The sequence below is a fragment of the Thamnophis elegans genome, chromosome 4 (assembly GCF_009769535.1).
Source record: "Thamnophis elegans isolate rThaEle1 chromosome 4, rThaEle1.pri, whole genome shotgun sequence".
In the NCBI taxonomy this organism is placed as follows: Eukaryota; Metazoa; Chordata; class Lepidosauria; order Squamata; family Colubridae; genus Thamnophis; species Thamnophis elegans.
Genome location: NC_045544.1, coordinates 11513308 through 11531031, shown reverse-complemented (window position 1 = coordinate 11531031; position 17724 = coordinate 11513308). Strand labels below are relative to the sequence as shown.

General features: G+C 39.8%; 1 protein-coding gene across 1 annotated transcript in view; it reads right to left on the bottom strand.

Moving 5' to 3' along the window:
- The window catches only part of ADGRB3 (adhesion G protein-coupled receptor B3), a 556344-nt gene that overhangs the window by 333302 nt on the left and 205318 nt on the right, over window positions 1-17724 (bottom strand). The window contains exons 7-8 of the mRNA XM_032214959.1: window positions 16421-16522; window positions 15569-15675 (exon numbers count right to left, since the gene is read on the bottom strand). Of these exons, the coding sequence (XP_032070850.1) occupies window positions 15569-15675; window positions 16421-16522 (209 nt within the window). The remainder of the gene's footprint in view (window positions 1-15568; window positions 15676-16420; window positions 16523-17724) is intronic.

Sequence of the window (17724 nt, the reverse complement as noted above, 5' to 3'; positions counted from 1 at the left end):
GCTTGGAATTACATAAGGGTCAATGGAATTCACTTGTGGCTACATTAGGATTCTAGGCTGATCCCTCTTTTAACTCCAGCCCCAGGATCTTGAAAATGGTAAAGGCATCAATTCACATTGCAAGGAGAAGGCAATAATAAACCACTCCTGTAATTTACCAATAAACTCCTGTAATTTACCAATAAACTTCATGTATAACAATTTAAACTGATTGTTAATAAAGCAGTGGATAATGGGCCCCTCTGTCCAAATGGCACTCAACATGCTACTGAGATACCTGGGGATCCTTTAGCAATAGTCTTATGTTGTGACTAGCTGAAAATTTTGGGAAATGTTTGGCTTCTGATGTTGCCTTCAGGAATATATATATATATATATATATATATATATATATATATATATATATATATATATATATATATATATATATATATATATATATATATATACTTAAAGTCACAACCCCTGGTATGCATATATATATATATATATATACTTAAAGTCACAACCCCTGGTATGCCCAAGTATGGGAGGCAATGGAGCACAGGTTCGATTCCCAAACTTGGGTATGGCTAGCTGATGAGAGCTAAATAGCTTGAAATAGATCTATACTAGTCTCCCTTTATTTATGTATCAGCATAAATATAACATATAACATAGTGTCACAACCCCTGGTAAGCCCCAATTATGGGAGGAAGCTAACTGCTTCCATCATCTGTCAATCGGCTCGTCACAAGAGTCCATCACGACAGAAACCCAATATTTTTTACTGTTGCCTTTGTTATATTTGTGTTTTATTTATTTATCAGCACAAATAAAACACACACACACACACACACACACACACACACACACACACACATATATATGAGCCAAGGTGGCGCAGTGGTTAAATGCAGCACTGCAGGCTACTGCTAGATCAGCAGGTCAGCGGTTCAAATCTCACCGGCTCAGGGTTGACTCAGCCTTCCATCCTTCCGAGGTGGGTAAAATGAGGACCCAGATTGTTGGGGGCAATATGCTGACTCTCTGTAAACCGCTTAGAGAGGCCTGAAAGGCCTATGAAGCGGTATATAAGTCTACTGCTATTGCTATTATTGCTATTGCTATATATATATATATATATATATATATATATATATATATATATATATATATATATATATATATATATATATATATATATATATATATATATATATATATATATATATATATATGTCTCTAGTTGTTCGGGTTTTCTCCCGCGTAGAATTTTAGATGTCTTGGTGACGTTTCGACGAAGTCTCACATGTAACACAAACCCCCCAAACAATCAGAACAGAACACACCACCACCAAATAAGGACACACCTCCACCTAATCAAGACACAGCCAAGCCCCCACCCAATCAGTTTAATCCCCTACTGGCAGTTAAAATTTAATCCCCTACTGGCAGTTAAAAGCAACAAACAGCCGAGATCTCACACTACTCCTGGAAACACCAAACCTGAAGTAGTCTGAAGCCGCCTGAAGATGACGAATGAGACTTCGTCGAAACATCGCCAAGACATCTCCAATTCTACGCGGGAGAAAACCCGAACAACTAGAGACCTACATACTAACACCCGCGAAAACCTCAGAAAAAACACACACACACACACACACACACACACACACACACACACACACACACACACATATATATATATATATATATATATATATATATATATATATGCTGAAAAGGCAAATCTACATATGAACATGAAATGCAAAAGTAAAAGCATGGAGAAATACAACATAATGAAAACTAATTAATTAATTACATACAGTTATCTTAGACACCAAATGATTGAAAAGGTTTAGAATTAGACACTTTCAGGCATAAAATTAAACTGTCTGCTACTCAGGGCTTGAAAAACAATGAAGGGATGGCATTGTTTGCAGAGTCAGGAAGGACATAGCAAACACAGCTGGGTATAATGCAGTGACCGAATAATATCAATTAGACTTCATAAACAATTATCTAAGTTAGTGCTCCAACCACCAATGCAGAAGATGATGATGTATAGTCAAGTTCAATCTGAAATTGACAGAACATGCAAGAAACTTGGGCTGTTTGTGCCTAGAGACTAGAATGTCAAAGTTCAAAATACTAAGAAAGAAAATATAGTTGAACTACATAGCCTAGGAAACAGAAATGAAGCAGAATAGCTGTTTTTTCTTTTTGTTAATCTGTTGATTTTGTCATTCCTAACCTAGTATTGAAACGACCAAATAATGCTGATATACAAGGACATCTTCATTCAGAGCTCCCAGAAATCAAACTGAGTAAAGTATTGGCACAAAGAAGTAGAATACTCAACTATGTGGAATGGGATCAAAGCCCTTGTTAAGGGTAAATGTGAGAAGAGACTGCCAAAGATGAAGAAACAGAAGAAGGAAAACTGGATGGCAGAACAAATTGTGCAAATTGCAAAGAAGAGAACCCCCAGCCAAAAAGACAAGGATCTCAGGAAGTTATTTAACAAAGAATTCCAGAGAACTTTTAAAAGAGATCCGAAATAGAACTACAGCGACGTATCTAAAGATACTGAAGATGGAAACAGACACAGAAAAATAAAGAAAATATTTTAAAAGATGTCCAAACTCAGAAGAAAGTACCAACCTCAAATTAGTACACCAAAGGATATCAATGGGTACCAGATTGGGAAGTTAGAGGATTTCATAATATATCTGTAGATCAGTGGTGGGTTTCAATTTTTTTTAGAACCTATTCTGTAGGTGTGGCCTGTTTTGTGGGAGTGGCTTGGTAATCATATGAATGGGTGGGAGTGGCTTGACGGTCCTGTGACCAGGTGGGCATGGCCAAGTTGGAAAATGTGGTGAAACTCACTTAACAATGCTCTTGCTTAGCAACCAAAATTTTGGGCTCAATTGTGATCATAAGTCCTTCCTTCCTTCCTTCCTTCCTTCCTTCCTTCCTTCCTTCCTTCCTTCCTTCCTTCCTTCCGTTTCTCTCCCCCACTTATTTTCTTTATTTCTCTTCCTTCCTTCTTTCTCTTTCTCATTCTTTCTTTCTCTGTCTCTCTGTCTCTCTCTCTCTTTCTCTCTCTCTCTCTCTCTCTCACACACACACACACAAACACACACACACCATTTCCCTCAAGTCTGCCACTGACAACTCTCAAAAAGAAGGAAGTGTAACGACTCCTGCTTTGGGAAGGGGTTGAAATAGATTACCTCCATGTTCCCTTGCATCCCTCTATGTTCTCTGTCCCATTTAGACACAAACAGCCCCATTCACTTTAAAGTTGGTCGCAAACTCCACTCACCCTGCGCATGCCCTGGTCCCACCAAGGAGTTGAGCTGTGGGGCGGGGGAAAGGGGGGAGTCTGTGGCTCCACATCTCTCAATCTTCCCCACCTCGGATCTGTAGGTGGAAAGTGCTGCTGCTGAGGTGGAGGGGTGCTGCCCGCCAAGCAGCGCAACCCACAGCCAGCCCAGGAGCAGTAGCCACCACCACCTGCCCCACGCCACTATTGCTCGCTCCCCCTCAGGCCAGTGGCCGGGCACACAGAGGGGGCATGGCAGCAGTGAGGGAAGCCTAGCGGGGGCAGCACTTTGGTGGATGCTGAGGGAAAGAAGGAATGAAGAAGATACGAGCTGAGAGGAAAAAAAAGCTCTGCCAGGCAGGGGAGCAGGGTGGGTCACTCCATGGTGGGCCGGTCCCCCCGCTGCGGAGCCTTTTAGTATTTTTTTCTCTTCCCCTCATGAGAGTTGCGCCGACAGCAGCGGCAGCAGGTGGAGCAACAGCCTGGCACGTGCTCCCAATCTGGCCTGCCTGAGGAACAGGAGGAGAGTTTGGCTGCTTGAAAAGCCCTGCATGGAACTCCCCTTCAGTTCCTTCTGTTGTTTGAAGAAGCTATGCAGGGCGCGAAATCCATCTTTTTGCTCTCTCTCCATGGATCCCCCCCAATTGGAAATGAGGCAGCTGTGAAAGACAAGGGAGCACGCCCCGCATGGCTTCTTCAAACAGGCGAGGAAGGAACAGGCGAGGAAGGAACAGGAAGTGAGGATTCATTGGACAATGCCATGGGTGCACACTGGTCTCTCGTCTGACAGCCGCCTCGTTTCAATGAAGGGGGTGGGGAATTCATGCAATTTCCTCCTTCGGCATGGACTCCCCACCACCTTCATTGGAAATGAGGTGGCTATCAAAGAGAAGAGGGCAGCGGATGCCACGTGGGCTTATCGGGGCCTCCGGAAGAACGGATACGCTAAGGCACGCTAAATTTCACCAACCGGTATACCCGTACCAGTCTGTACCAACTGAAACCCACCTCTGCTGCAGATACAGCAAGCGGCAGAAGAATCAGTAAAATATCTATGAAACTATGATAGCAAATCTGGACAATGATATAGTGTGCAACAGTTGTGAAGAGATCAGTCTACATACAAATACCAAGAAACAAGTCTAAACAGAATGTGCGATAATACATTGCATAATATTCTTACTTTCACAGGTTAGCAATCTAACTCAGATTAGAGCTTAATCTAATCTCTGGAAAGGAAGATACAGATATCCAAGCAGCTTTTAGAAAAGATCTAGAAAAAAGAGATGTTATTGCTGATGTACAGCCAAGTAACTGACAGCTACAGAATACCAAGAAGTCAGTACAGTGGTATCTTGGTACTCAATTCTTTGAAACTCATTGAATTTGGTACTCAATATATTTTGACAGCAAAATTTTGCCCTAGTACTCATAGTTTGTTTTGTATTCAATGCACAAGCTAAAACTTGTCGGTGTCGGCGGTTTTGTAACTCCTACACTATTTGTTTGGTACTCATCACACCTCCTGGAAACAATTAACAATCAATGTCAAGGTGTTCTGACCCCCTCCTCCGTCCAGTAACGAATGCCGAGACATGCTTAACTGGAATGTCACACCACTTTATTAGCAAGAAACCAAAACCTCGGTGGCTGAAAGCCAAGCATAACAAACAGATAAGAACCTTGGCAGCAACTCAGACATCGACAGATAACAGCTTCTCCAGCGTTAGGAATGACGTTGAATCCTGCAAAACCAGGCTCCTCCCAGTCTCTCTTTAAATACTATCTTGAGAGGAGCCTAATTGCAATCACCTGGGTCCAATTATCCTTGGTAACTGCGTAGCTGCTCTCTATGTCGATCTGCCCGGCGTTGCCGGGCATTCAGGAACAACTCCCTTGGCTCCTCCCAACTGGTGCAAAGCTCAGGCGGGTCCTGATGGCCAACCAGCCTCTCTGCGCCCTGCTCAGAGTCAGAACCCTATCCAGGGTCCTCAACATCCTCCAGAGCCGACTCATAGGGGCCCTCGCTGTTGGAGTCTGGTGGCAGCTCCAATGGCTCCTGCTGGGCCACAACATCAAGGTAACACTGTATATGTGTTGTTGATTATAGAAAGGCCTTTAGTTGAATTGACCATATTAAGGAATGATCTTAAGAAAATGGGAATCTGAAAACATTCCAATGTCCTCCCATGAAATTTTAACCTAGTTTATTTAACATGTCATAGTACAGAGGGAAGGGAACATGGCAGCAATATTGCCATCACTACAGGAATGATTCTTCCTAGAACACAGACATAAAAATAAATAAACAATCACAATGTGTGCTCAAAATATTGTCTTATACAAAGTGACATAGCCACAAACATATATAAGGAATCATTTGTTATATTTAAATATCATAGCAAATATGATTGCCGGGTAAAAGAATCACTTAAAAAGGTATCTCATGTTTTGTTCTTCATCAAACTATCATCATTTAGTGATTTGGTAATGAACTATTTCTCTTTTACACAGGAGTAAAATTAGGCATGTTATGGCAAGTATATTATTACATCTCCAGGCGTTTTTTATACTTAAAATATGCACAGAGGCCTGTTCATGTTATCAGAGAAATAAAGCAGGGAGAAGGAATTATTATTTTTCTGGCACAGTGTTTCCAAACTGAATTTTTTTTCCAGAGGGTATAATTAATATGAGTATATATGTATGCCCTGTTCATCCATGAAACAGCTGCTGTTGCTTCCTGTTATGCCGTGGCATTGATATATATATAAAAGGAAAAACTGCAAAATTTGGGGATGATTTTCCTACATTACTACCTCATTTGGCCTCCATTTATGACCTCCTTTTAACCCAATATCACTTTTAAAAACTTGCCCCAGTTTGAGTATTTCCCATGATTATACTAAGCAAATCAAATCGTGCTGATCTGTTATTTCATTGAAATTACTACATCAAGTGATTTCGCGTAGAACAATATCTCCTTTGCATATGTAGGATGGGGCATCTTATTCACTGACATGCCGTTGAGAAGCAGATACATGACTGTAATGTCTTGTATACAAAAGTACATGCCACAAATATGGTTAGTCTTAATGTGTCTTAATAGGCCTGCTTAAGGCATTTTAAATGAAATTTGATTTGATTTTAAAGGTGGTTCTGATGATTGCTTGCTTCTTATTAATGCAGAAGTGAAAAAAATGTGGATATTATAGCACAAATGATGATTTTAATCAAGAGGCTGTTTGACCATAAAGACTATTCCTTTTTGACATTAGATACTGATGAAGAATGGACTTCCCCTTGTAAATCCATCATCTCTTATCATGGTTTCTCCCAACATTTTCTTTTCCACAAAGGTACTCCACTGAAGAGAAATCATGGAATAATTCCACAGAATCTTTTAGTTGGTAGCAAGTGGCGTTTGCCATTAAGAAGTTTGCCATTGAGATAACAAATACATAAATAACTGGATTTCTTTTGAAGCTTGGCTCGAGGCTCAGGATAGGATAAAAAAAAAGGTGATATAAATAGGAGAAAACTAGCTAGGCCTGAAAATAACAGACTGTCTTGATTTTCAATGCTCTGTCAGATACCCAGAACAATGGGATATTAAAAACAGTCTTGCAACTCTTCTGATATTATAAATTATTATCAGGAAGGAAAATAGATTTAATCGCCCTGCCTTCATACTGATATACACCAGCAAACCAATGACTTCCAAAGAAAGACTTTTATATCCTGGTTCTGGGAATGACAAAAGAAAAGTTGACAATGTGATTGTTGCTTGGTCTGGTTTTGATGCTCAGACAATCCAGGTAAGGCAGGAATCAGATTAGGGCAGATCCTTGTTGCACCAGAGAAGAATTAAAACTATAATGAGAGAAAGAAAGATGGAAGCAGGCAGGGAGGGATATTTTTAAAATAAGTATTTCAACATAAGATGGTCCTTATCAATGGGGGTGGAAGGGAAAAGAAAGAGTTTTGAGAGAAAAGAGCAGGGCAAAAATAGAAAGCCTTGTGGGAACAGGAATCCTGTAATACAAATTTCATATCTACTTGAAGTCAAAAATTCTACCTGTCTCCTATAATGAATCCTCTAGGGAAATAAATGAATTGGATAGAAGAAAGCCTTCAATTCCCAGTGTTAGAGCAAGGAAAAATCATCAAGGAAAAAAAGGACCAAAGATATATGAATTTTGTAATATGATTTGGAATGAAAAAATTGAAATCAGCTCCAATGAACTGCAACAAAAGCAAATAATTATTCACCTCACAGCTCTTTTATTCAAGTTCCATTTCATTGTAGCAACTGCAATAATACGAGAAAAAAAAAGGAAGCCACTTTTGTGGCCTAAATTTGTAAAAAAGAATAGAGGTATATTTTACAGGACGCAAGCTATTTTTGATAACTATTTGTTCTCTCTCTGGTTTCCAACATATTAGAATGAGAAATGCTTTTCAGAGATTAGCTTTCTATGACCCAGAAATGTGTAATCTAATCCATTTTTAGAGTTCACAGCAGGGGTGGGTTCCTGCCAGTTCTAAACTCTTCTATAGAAGAGGTTCCACAAATCCATTTAGAACCGGTTCCAGCTTTCTCCCCCCACCCGTCTGCACCACGCTTGCCCCGCCCGCCACTCACTGATTGGCTGACTCACCAATTGCCCCGCCCAACTCTAAGAGTCCTATCTAAACCTTAAAGTCTTAAGGCTGTCAAGTTTGAACATCCCTGGGTTTTTTTTCTAAAGAGTTAGGGGTGCAAGGGTCTTGTAACTTGACAGCTTTAAGACTTGTGTGCTTCAAATGGCAGAGTTTCTGAGCCAACATTTAGGTTGCTAAGCAAGAGCGTTGATAAATAAGTTTCACCACATTTTACATGTTGGCCATGCCGACCCAGTCACATGACTGCCAAGCCACTCCCACTCAGTCACATGGCTAGCAAGCCACTCCCACCCAGTCACATGGCCAGCAAGCCACTCCCACAAAGCAGACCCCACCTACAGAAGAGGCTCTAAAAAAAATTGAAAGCCACCACTGGTTCACAGATACATTTCATTTCATAGCTGATGTGACAGACTAGTTGGGTTCCATTGTAACTTTTCCATTATTTAAGAAATGACTGCTCATTAAACTGGGAGTATGCCATGGGCTCATTTAAAAGGACCATCTCTTCATTTGGAGGTAACAGGAATGTAGTTCAAGAGAACAAAATTGTAACGCTGATGGAAGCGGCAAAATCAAGAGCAATACACTGAATCGATCACTATAGTTCAAGAAGGAAAAATCATTCCTCAAACACCTAATAAGATTTGTGTTCTTGTTTTAAAAGATCAAAGAACAACAACCAGCTTTGTCAGAGCTGTTACCAAGGGATAGAAATAAAACCCCTATCTAAGGATGTTATTTTAGCATTCATGCATATGCATGTGGGTATACAGTATACACGTGAGTGCACAGAAAGAGAATCACCCCATAATCACCTTATAATACTTTCTGAATGACCAAACAGGGACAGGAAAGCATAAACATTTTGAGTGCTAATCCAAGTGCTTGATGCCAGCTGTTCATCACATGTAAATGAATCACTTACTGAATTGACAGAACACTGATGAATATGGTCCTCATTTCCTTTTTAGAGAAAGCTTCTCTGAGCATATTGTTTGTGCAATCAGTATTTTCTTTGCCAAAGACACTTGAATGTGGTCAAAGGATCAGCATGTATATCTTTATGTGGATTTTCTCATACATCACCTACAATTCTTTAATTGCAAGACTGTACTTGCTACTATATCAAACAATAGAAACAATGGCATCCAATTAACTGAAATGCAGAAAAAGTAATGTTTTTAAGACAAAAAACAATATTTCTGTTTCAAGGCAACAATTAATGTCCAGGGAGCATGTATATATTCTTTTGCACTGCATGGAATGTAGAAATGAACCAAACGTTCATTTCTGACCTTCGCGAGATGCACTGGCTACCAATTGGTCTCCGGACGCAATTCAAGGTGTTGGTTATTACCTTTAAAGCCCTACATGGCTTAGGACCAGCGTACCTTCGAGACCGCCTACTGCCACATACCTCCCAACGGCCAATAAGATCCCACAGATTGGGCCTCCTTCGGATGCCGTCAGCCAGTCAGTGTCGGCTGGCGGGCCCCCAGAGGAGAGCTTTATCTGTGGCTGCTCCGACCCTCTGGAATCAGCTACCCCGAGAGGTCTGGGCCTTGCCCACTCTCATGGCCTTCAGGAAAGCTGTTAAAACCTGGCTGTTCCGGCAGGCCTGGGGCTGCTGACCTTATTGTTAAGGTCCAGCCCTGATTAGAACGAATGTGTGTTGTGAATTTTAAACTATTCTTTTTATTTTCTTTTTATTTATTTTTCTTCCTTCTTTGTAAGCCGCCCGGAGTCCTTCGGGATTGGGCAGCCTATAAATTCAATAAATAAATAAATAAATAAATAAATAAATAAATAAATAAATAAATAAATAAATAAATAAATAAATATAAACAAACAAACATTTTATTACATGAGTTAAGTTGGAAAGGTGGAAGGGAACCAAGAGAATTATTACACAACATTGGAAAGCCAAATCTATGCCTGACTTTTCATCCTAGAATATGTGCATATGTCAAACTGATTCTTTATACGTATATGGGAGCATGGGAAAGGATTTCTGACAAATCGGTAATTGGAATTTCTCTATCAATGACTATTGTTTTTATATTTTAATGCATTTTTGAATTTTAATTTCTTTTTTTTTAAAGAATATTAAGTCAGTATATTATATTTGTATAAAATTTAGAAGAGCCGAGGTGGCGCAGTGGTTAGGGTGCAGGTCTCCCGGCCACTTCAGCTGACTGTTATCTGCAGTTCAGCGGTTCTAATCTCACCAGCTCAAGGTTGACTCAGCCTTCCATCCTTCCGAGGTGGGTAAAATAAGGACCCGGATTGTCGGGGGCAATATGCTGACTCTGTAAAACCGCTTAGAGAGGGCTGAAAGCCCTATGAAGCGGTATATAAGTCTAACTGCTATTGCTATTGCTATAAAATTCTGTGAACAATTTAAAGTTATTTGGGAAAAAAATGATACAGCTGGTTCTCATTTAGTGGCCACAATCAGGACTCCTCACAGCAACTCCATTGTTAAGCAAAGTGGTTGTTAAGTGAAAACCACAACTGTGGTTATGATCTTACTTCAGCTTACTTTACAAATCTTTGAAGGTTATAAATATGAGAATTAGTTGCAAACTTACTTAGTAATTACTGCTGTAAGTGCAAATGGTTGCCTGATGAGGCAGTTGTTAAATGAGGATAATCTCTATTGTGCATTTGGTTTCACCTGCCCAACCCCACTCTAAAAAACAAGTTTATCAAGAGAGAAAATCCACAGCTGAAGATTATTGTATTCACAATGAGTTGTTAGGTTCAGTGTAAGCTCCGTTAGTGGCAGCTGCTCAGAAGGAAGGGTGGTACGCCTTCTTTCCAGGTCACATTCCCTCTGATTGGGGAAGAAGTGAGGAAAATGGCGGGGCTCCTTTGAAGATCTCAAACAGATATGTGCATGTTCTTCCACTAGCTACAGAGGAGGAGGAACAGGGCAACAGCAGGAATAGCATTTTCTAACTGGTATGTGCTTGATATGCATTTATAGAAAGCTATGTACTCCCAGTGCAATCTAAATTATATAGAAACAAAAGCACCCTGGGGTAGTATTTATAGGGGTCTTGTGAAAAGAAGAAAATAGGGAGGAAAGTGCACTTGGAGAATGAGAGAAATAGTTATGAGATTTTGTGACTGGTTGTTTTTGCCCTAATAAGTAGTATTACGATTATTTGTTTTAATCCCAAGAGTGAATTTGATGAGCCACTCAGAGTCAGTTGATTGGAGCAGCCTATAAATTGTGTAAATAATAATAATAATAAAAATAATAAGGCTACAAATACTTGGGGATTTTAGAGGCCTCTGAATTAATGCATAATAAAGTCAAGGAATTAACTTCAGGCAAGTGCATTCGACAAATTCGCAAGATATTAAAGTCCAAATTGAGTGGAGGAAACATCATAAAAGCCATAAATGCCTGGGCTATACCTGTGATTTGATACTCTGCAGGAATAATTAACTGGACCCAGATGGAGTTGGATAATTTGGACAGAAAAACAAAGAAGCTTATGACAAAGAATCATTTGCACCCTAAAAGTGATTTGACTGATTATATCTACCAAGAACAGAAGGTGGTCGAGGACTCCTACAAGTAAAACAGACTGTGGAAGAAGAAAAACACAGCTTAAATGATTACATCCAGAAAAGTGAAGCATCAATGATTAAGGAAGTAAATAAAGGAGGCCTTTTAAAGACAACTGTCATAGGCTGAATATAAGAAAGAAGTAATTGAGAAGCAAGCTGAAAATTGGAAAAAACAAAGCTATGCATAGCCAATACTTTAAAGTATTGAAGGCAAAGCTGACCAAAAGCTAACTTGGAACTGGTTAAGATCAGGAGCACTGAAAAAAGAAACAGAAGGCTTTATTTTGGCAGCTCAAGAACGAGCCTTAGCCACAAACTGCATGAAGGCAAAAATTCACCATGTTACCACCAACAGCAAATGTTGCCTCTGTAATGAGAAAGATGAGACAGTTGACCACTTGATCAGTGGATGCAGCAAAATTTCACAAACTGACTACCTACAACGCCATGACTGCATTGCTAAGATCATTCACTGGAAATTGTGCCAAAAATTTGGATTTGAGTACAGCAAAAACCACTGGGAACATCAGGTTGAGAAGGTTTTAGAGAATGAGAAAGTCAAGATCCTGTGGGACTTCAGAATTCAGACTGAAAGGCACTTGGCCCACAACACACTTGACATAATAATAGTTGAAAAGAAAAAAAGTATGGTTCATTGACATTGCAATACCTGGAGATGCACGGATTGAAGATAAACAGCAAGAAAAAATCACAAAGTACCAGGACTTGCAAATTGAAGTTGAGTGACTGTGGAAAAAGAAATTGTGTGTTGTCCTGATTGTAATTGGAGCCCTTGGAGCAATACCTAAAGAGCTATCTCGCTATTTGGAAATTTTAAATTTATCAGACTTGAACATTCTGATTCTACAAAAAAACACCCTACTTGGAAGTTTCTAGGTTCTTGGTTAGGACTCGAGCTGTTGAGCTACCAACCAGCCCCAAAGGCTGTGAATCTCACAAGATGATGATGATGATGATGATGATGATGACGACGACAACAACAACAACAACAACAACTCCGCCGTTGCCGGTCCCAAGCCCGGATGAGAAAGGAGGAGGGTTGGGGTCAGGTTGGCAACTGCCCCCCCCCAAAAAAAACCCCGCCAACCCATACAATATGGTGAAAGAAACGAATAAAAATTTTATACTGCATCGGTCATCGCGCGGATTAACAAGGGCCGCGGCAGATATTGGGGTCCCTGGACATCCGTCGACAAGTGGGCTACAAGTGGACCAGCCAACAAAACAACAAAAATATAGTGCAGATGAAAATCGTGCCATAATGGCCCGTTACTACAACTCAGAGCCAGAAAAAAGAGGTTATTTAAAGCGAATGTATGAATTATGGAAAGAACAATATCCAGATTCAAATGTTAGTGAACAATGACTAGCAGATCAAAGGCGATTTATTATACGGAATAAAGTGTTTAGTGAAGTTGAACATGAGGAAATTCAGGCAAATTGCAAAACCCAAAAAACAATATCACAAGCGGAAATAACTGATATTCAAGACACAACTAAAGACATTATAGTAGAACTCCCAGAAGAAGCTCTCGAGGAGGAAATAACACCACTACCACTAGAACCAGTTATCACTGAACCAACTGATGAACTAACTCAAAAACAAAAAGAATTGAAGGATAAGATCATGGAGCATTTTCTGCTTAATGAGGAAAGGCAACGTTTACCATCACTAAAAACTGTGCCTAAGAAAATTTTGGCCCCTATCATGAAAATGGTTAATGCAGTGTTTTCAACAATTGAATTAGGATCCATCTTGGAAACGAACCAATTAATGTACAGCGCAGCTGTAATAGTCACTAATGAACTAGGCATTAAAATCAAAGTACCTAGTCACACAACAGAAAAAGCATCAAAGCCAAAGTGGAAAATCCGATTAGAACAAAAAGTCAAAAAATTAAGGGCAGATGCTAGTAACTTAAAGAACATGCATGAGCAACGGCTTAAAAACAACAAAACCATAGATCAGCTAATCAGAAGATATAGATTGGATACAAGAAACATCAATGAAGCTGTAGAGATTGTAAAACAGCGGATAACAGCAACAGCTAGAAAAATTGAAAGATATGAGGCACGAATCATCCAATATAAACAAAATCAGCAATTTCGATCAGACCAACGGCGTTTTTATCAAAGTCTTAATGTGAATGGTGACACCAAAAGTGAAAAACCAGAAAAGCAGGCCACAGTTGAATTCTGGAAAGAATTGTGGGAAAATGCAAAGGACTACAATAAGGAAGCAAAGTGGATACATGACTTTGAGAAAAGCATTGGCAACAAACAAATGCAAGTATTAGAAATAACAACTGAGATGGTCAAAAATCGAGTAAAAAAGGTAAAGAATTGGACATCACCTGGAAAGGACCAATTACATGGTTTCTGGCTCAAATATCTGACCAGTTTACATGCAATATATCCACTGCTTGAATCTGCATGCATATTACGAAAATACATTACAATGTCCTAGGCCCTGGGTGGGGCCCGACTAGTAACCAATGCCAAATCCGGCGAAACAACTGGCCTCTGTGATACAATTGTATAATACTTTCAAATACAGATGGATCATCATTTGGAACACAATACACCAGATATCACAGTTGTCAAGGGCCGAAGTGTACAGTTTATTGATATCACTGTACCAGGAGAACTGGAAAAAAATAACAAAATACCGCAACCTGTCCATCGAAACTACACAGCTATGGATGAAGCATGTAACAGCGATACCCATTGTCATTGGGGCACTTGCTACCATGTCCAAGAATTTTACAAAACACATCAAGAAATTGCAGCTTCCTGCAATAACACCAGCAGAACTGCAAAAAACTGTGCTACTCGGAACATCATATATTTTAAGAAGATATTTGGTTGATACCTAGGATGATGGCAGCAACCCTTATCAACCATCATTATCAGTCAATGGTATTTGTGACACATTTTAAATGTTCATTTGACTGAATTTCATGTTTAATGAATAAAAGAGATAATAATAATTGAAGGTACTTGGTTTATACTTAGGATGCTGGCAGTAACCTGTATCAACCATCAGTACCAGTCAATATGGCGCAATGAGAGCCGAGGTGGCGCAGTGGGTAGAGTGCAGTACTGCAGGCCACTTCAGCTGACTGCTATTAGCAGTTCAGCGGTTCAAATCTCACCGGCTCAGGGTTGACTCAGCCTTCCATCCTTCCGAGGTGGGTGAAATGAGGACCCAGATTGTGGGGGCGATATGCTGACTCTGTAAACTGCTTAAAGAGGTCTAAAAGCCCTATGAAGCGGTATATAAGTCTAACTGCTATTGCTATAATGGTATTTGTGATGTATTTTTAAATGTTCAGTTGACTGAGTTTCATGTTTAATGTATAAAGTATATAATAATATCATTGCGAGTTAAATAATACTTAGAATGGAGGGAAATGAACTTCCAAATGTTCATATTATCTGGAAAAGAAAGATCTTTGATTCACTTTTCAAAAGAAACCTGCCCTTCTATCATTTTTCTTTGGTTATCTCATGCACTAAATTTATGCTGCTGTGTTTGTTTTCAGCTGAAGTAGAACTGTATCCCTGCCACTGATTTATGTGTGTACCATTAAAGTGCTGAATGAGTTATAAAACATTATGTAGCTTCAGGAAATCTAATATATTCACAATCAGGATTCCCAGTAAACCTAAAGAAGTTTGTTGCTTCCACTGCCTATAAACATTTTATAAGGGAAAGAATAGAAAGGCTAGAAACCATGCATTATTTTATAATTACATGAACTCTGAGGAAAGTAAAAATAAATAAATAAAACAGAATAAAATAATAAAAGATGAAAACAAATGGCATGCATATTTCCCCCCCCCCACCTCTAGCAATGTTTATTTTTTTTTCTTTTAATATCTGATGTTCTGACTGAATAGCAAAGCAGTTTATCCCCTTAATGCTGTTGTTTAGCAATGAATAAATAGAGCAAGTACTAAAGCTGGCTTTGCACCTACTGAATGCTGCAAGTGTTTGTACTCATTTGATATGCATCTAGCAAAGCTCGGCTGTTCCCAGAAGGCCACTCCGTGAAGGCTGAGAGAGCAGCGCCTGCTAGTGGTACCTGTGAGTCATAAAGAACAAGGAGAAGGAGGAACAGGGGGGGGGAGAGAGGGGGAAAGTGCAATGGAAACACAAGTCAAAATCAACAAAAGAAGTCAATTCAGAAGAATTCTGCATCCTTGTTGAAAGCATGCATTCACACAAATATAACATTATAATAGGAAGCATTAGCTTTTCCTTACGCAAAAGAGCTCAACAATACTGGGTCAGTGTAAAATATAGTACCGTGTTCCCCCCAAAATAAGACAGGGTCTTATTTTCTTTTGACTTCTGAAATAAGCACTTGGCCTTATTTTTGGGGAGATCTTGTTATTTTTGAGGTGCAGGAGGCGGAGTGTCTGGTCACCACATGGCTGCTACTGTATTGCAATATTTTTGGGGAGGGCTTATTTTCAGGGGAGGGCTTATTTTAGTGCATGCGCTCAAAAGCCCGATTGGGCTTATTATCTAGGGAGGTCTTATTTTGGGGAAAACAGGGCAATATTATGAATTTTATTGAATTTTATTTTGAGCATGCCGTTATTTCCAGCAAACTAGCTTAAGAATAAATCAGTAATTGCTTACTACAGGAACTGCAGGAAGGCCAGGTGGGAAACATATAGATTTTAAAAAGCAATGTAGACATTATTTAGGATCGGAAGAGTCCAGTTGAAAGAATACTATAATCATATAAACTTATAAAGGGACAATATGCTTTCTAATTTATAATAATACAGCTTGGATTTAAAAAGAAACAGTAACAATACCTGTAGCATTAAGAGGGCATCGATTGAATGCCATATCCCCTGCTGGCGTCCTTTTCCAAACCATTGATATCAAATAATCCTCTGGACATATTTCATAAGGTGCTGCAATTTAAAAAAAAACTGAATATGAATTATGGACTTGGCAGGTACACACAATAGGATTAATTAATTAATTGAATAGCTTGCTTCCAGGAGTTGTGGGTGCTGGAAGTTTTCAAAAATAGACTGGACAAACATTTGACCAGAATGGTATAAGGCTCCTGCCTCAAGCAAGGGCATGAGGCTATGTCTACGTTCTATGTACAACACCATGTGATACCACCTTGCAATTTGCAAGAATCTGAAAGTTTCCAGGCAAAATGAACAGGGTTTGCTATCCCTTATAAAGGTTTACATAGATGGCCCTGGCTTTGCTAATCTTCTCCAGAGCTGAGGTGGCACAGTGGTTAGGGTGCAGTACTGCAGGCCACTTCAGCTGACTGTTATCTGCAGTTCAGCGGTTCTAATCTCACCGGCTCAAGGTTGATTCAGCCTTCCATCCTTCCGAGGTGGGTGAAATGAGGACCCAGACTGTGGGGGCAATGTGCTGACTCTGTAAACCGCTTAGAGAGGGCTGAAAGCCCTATGAAGCGGTATATAAGTCTAACTGCTATTGCTATGTCTGGAAACCTGGTCCCCACTCCCACGGAATGGGCAAGCATATGGGATGAGTGTCCAAACTGAAAGGAATATTAAAATGGTTTGCCTTGTATTCAGTTGAAGCCTTGGTCACAGAATGGAATGGGCTGCGAATGAAGCCTTAGATTGCATTGTCTCTCTGTGCAATCTCTCTCTGTTTAGTTTTTATAAACAGCTCTGGGAAAATGAAGCACCAGAAGAGATGTCTGGAGCATCATTAGAGGAAGAGAAAATTTGACCAAACCTGATCGAGAGCCCATATTTGGGGGTTATAAAGTGATGGTACTGGTGGCAAAATGTCATTTCACTACCTTTATGCATCCATATGTCCAATGACTCTGATCAGGATGGCTCATTCTTTGCTGAGTAGGGATGAGTCACAGGAACATCTACTGGGCTGCTGGAAGAATAGTCTAGTGATCTTAGAGATAAAATCATTTAGATTTGCTGAGAGGTGGACTCCAACTAGGCAAGTGCAGTTGAGCTGCTTGGTGCATGGTCTTGTGGTTTCCCTGTGTTGGGCTTCAGTCTGTAGCTCCTTCAAACTGTGAACTCAGTCATCTGTTTCTTAGATCCAAACCTTTCCTGGGTATTTAAAGCTGTTTAGGAGTGATTCATCCAGATTC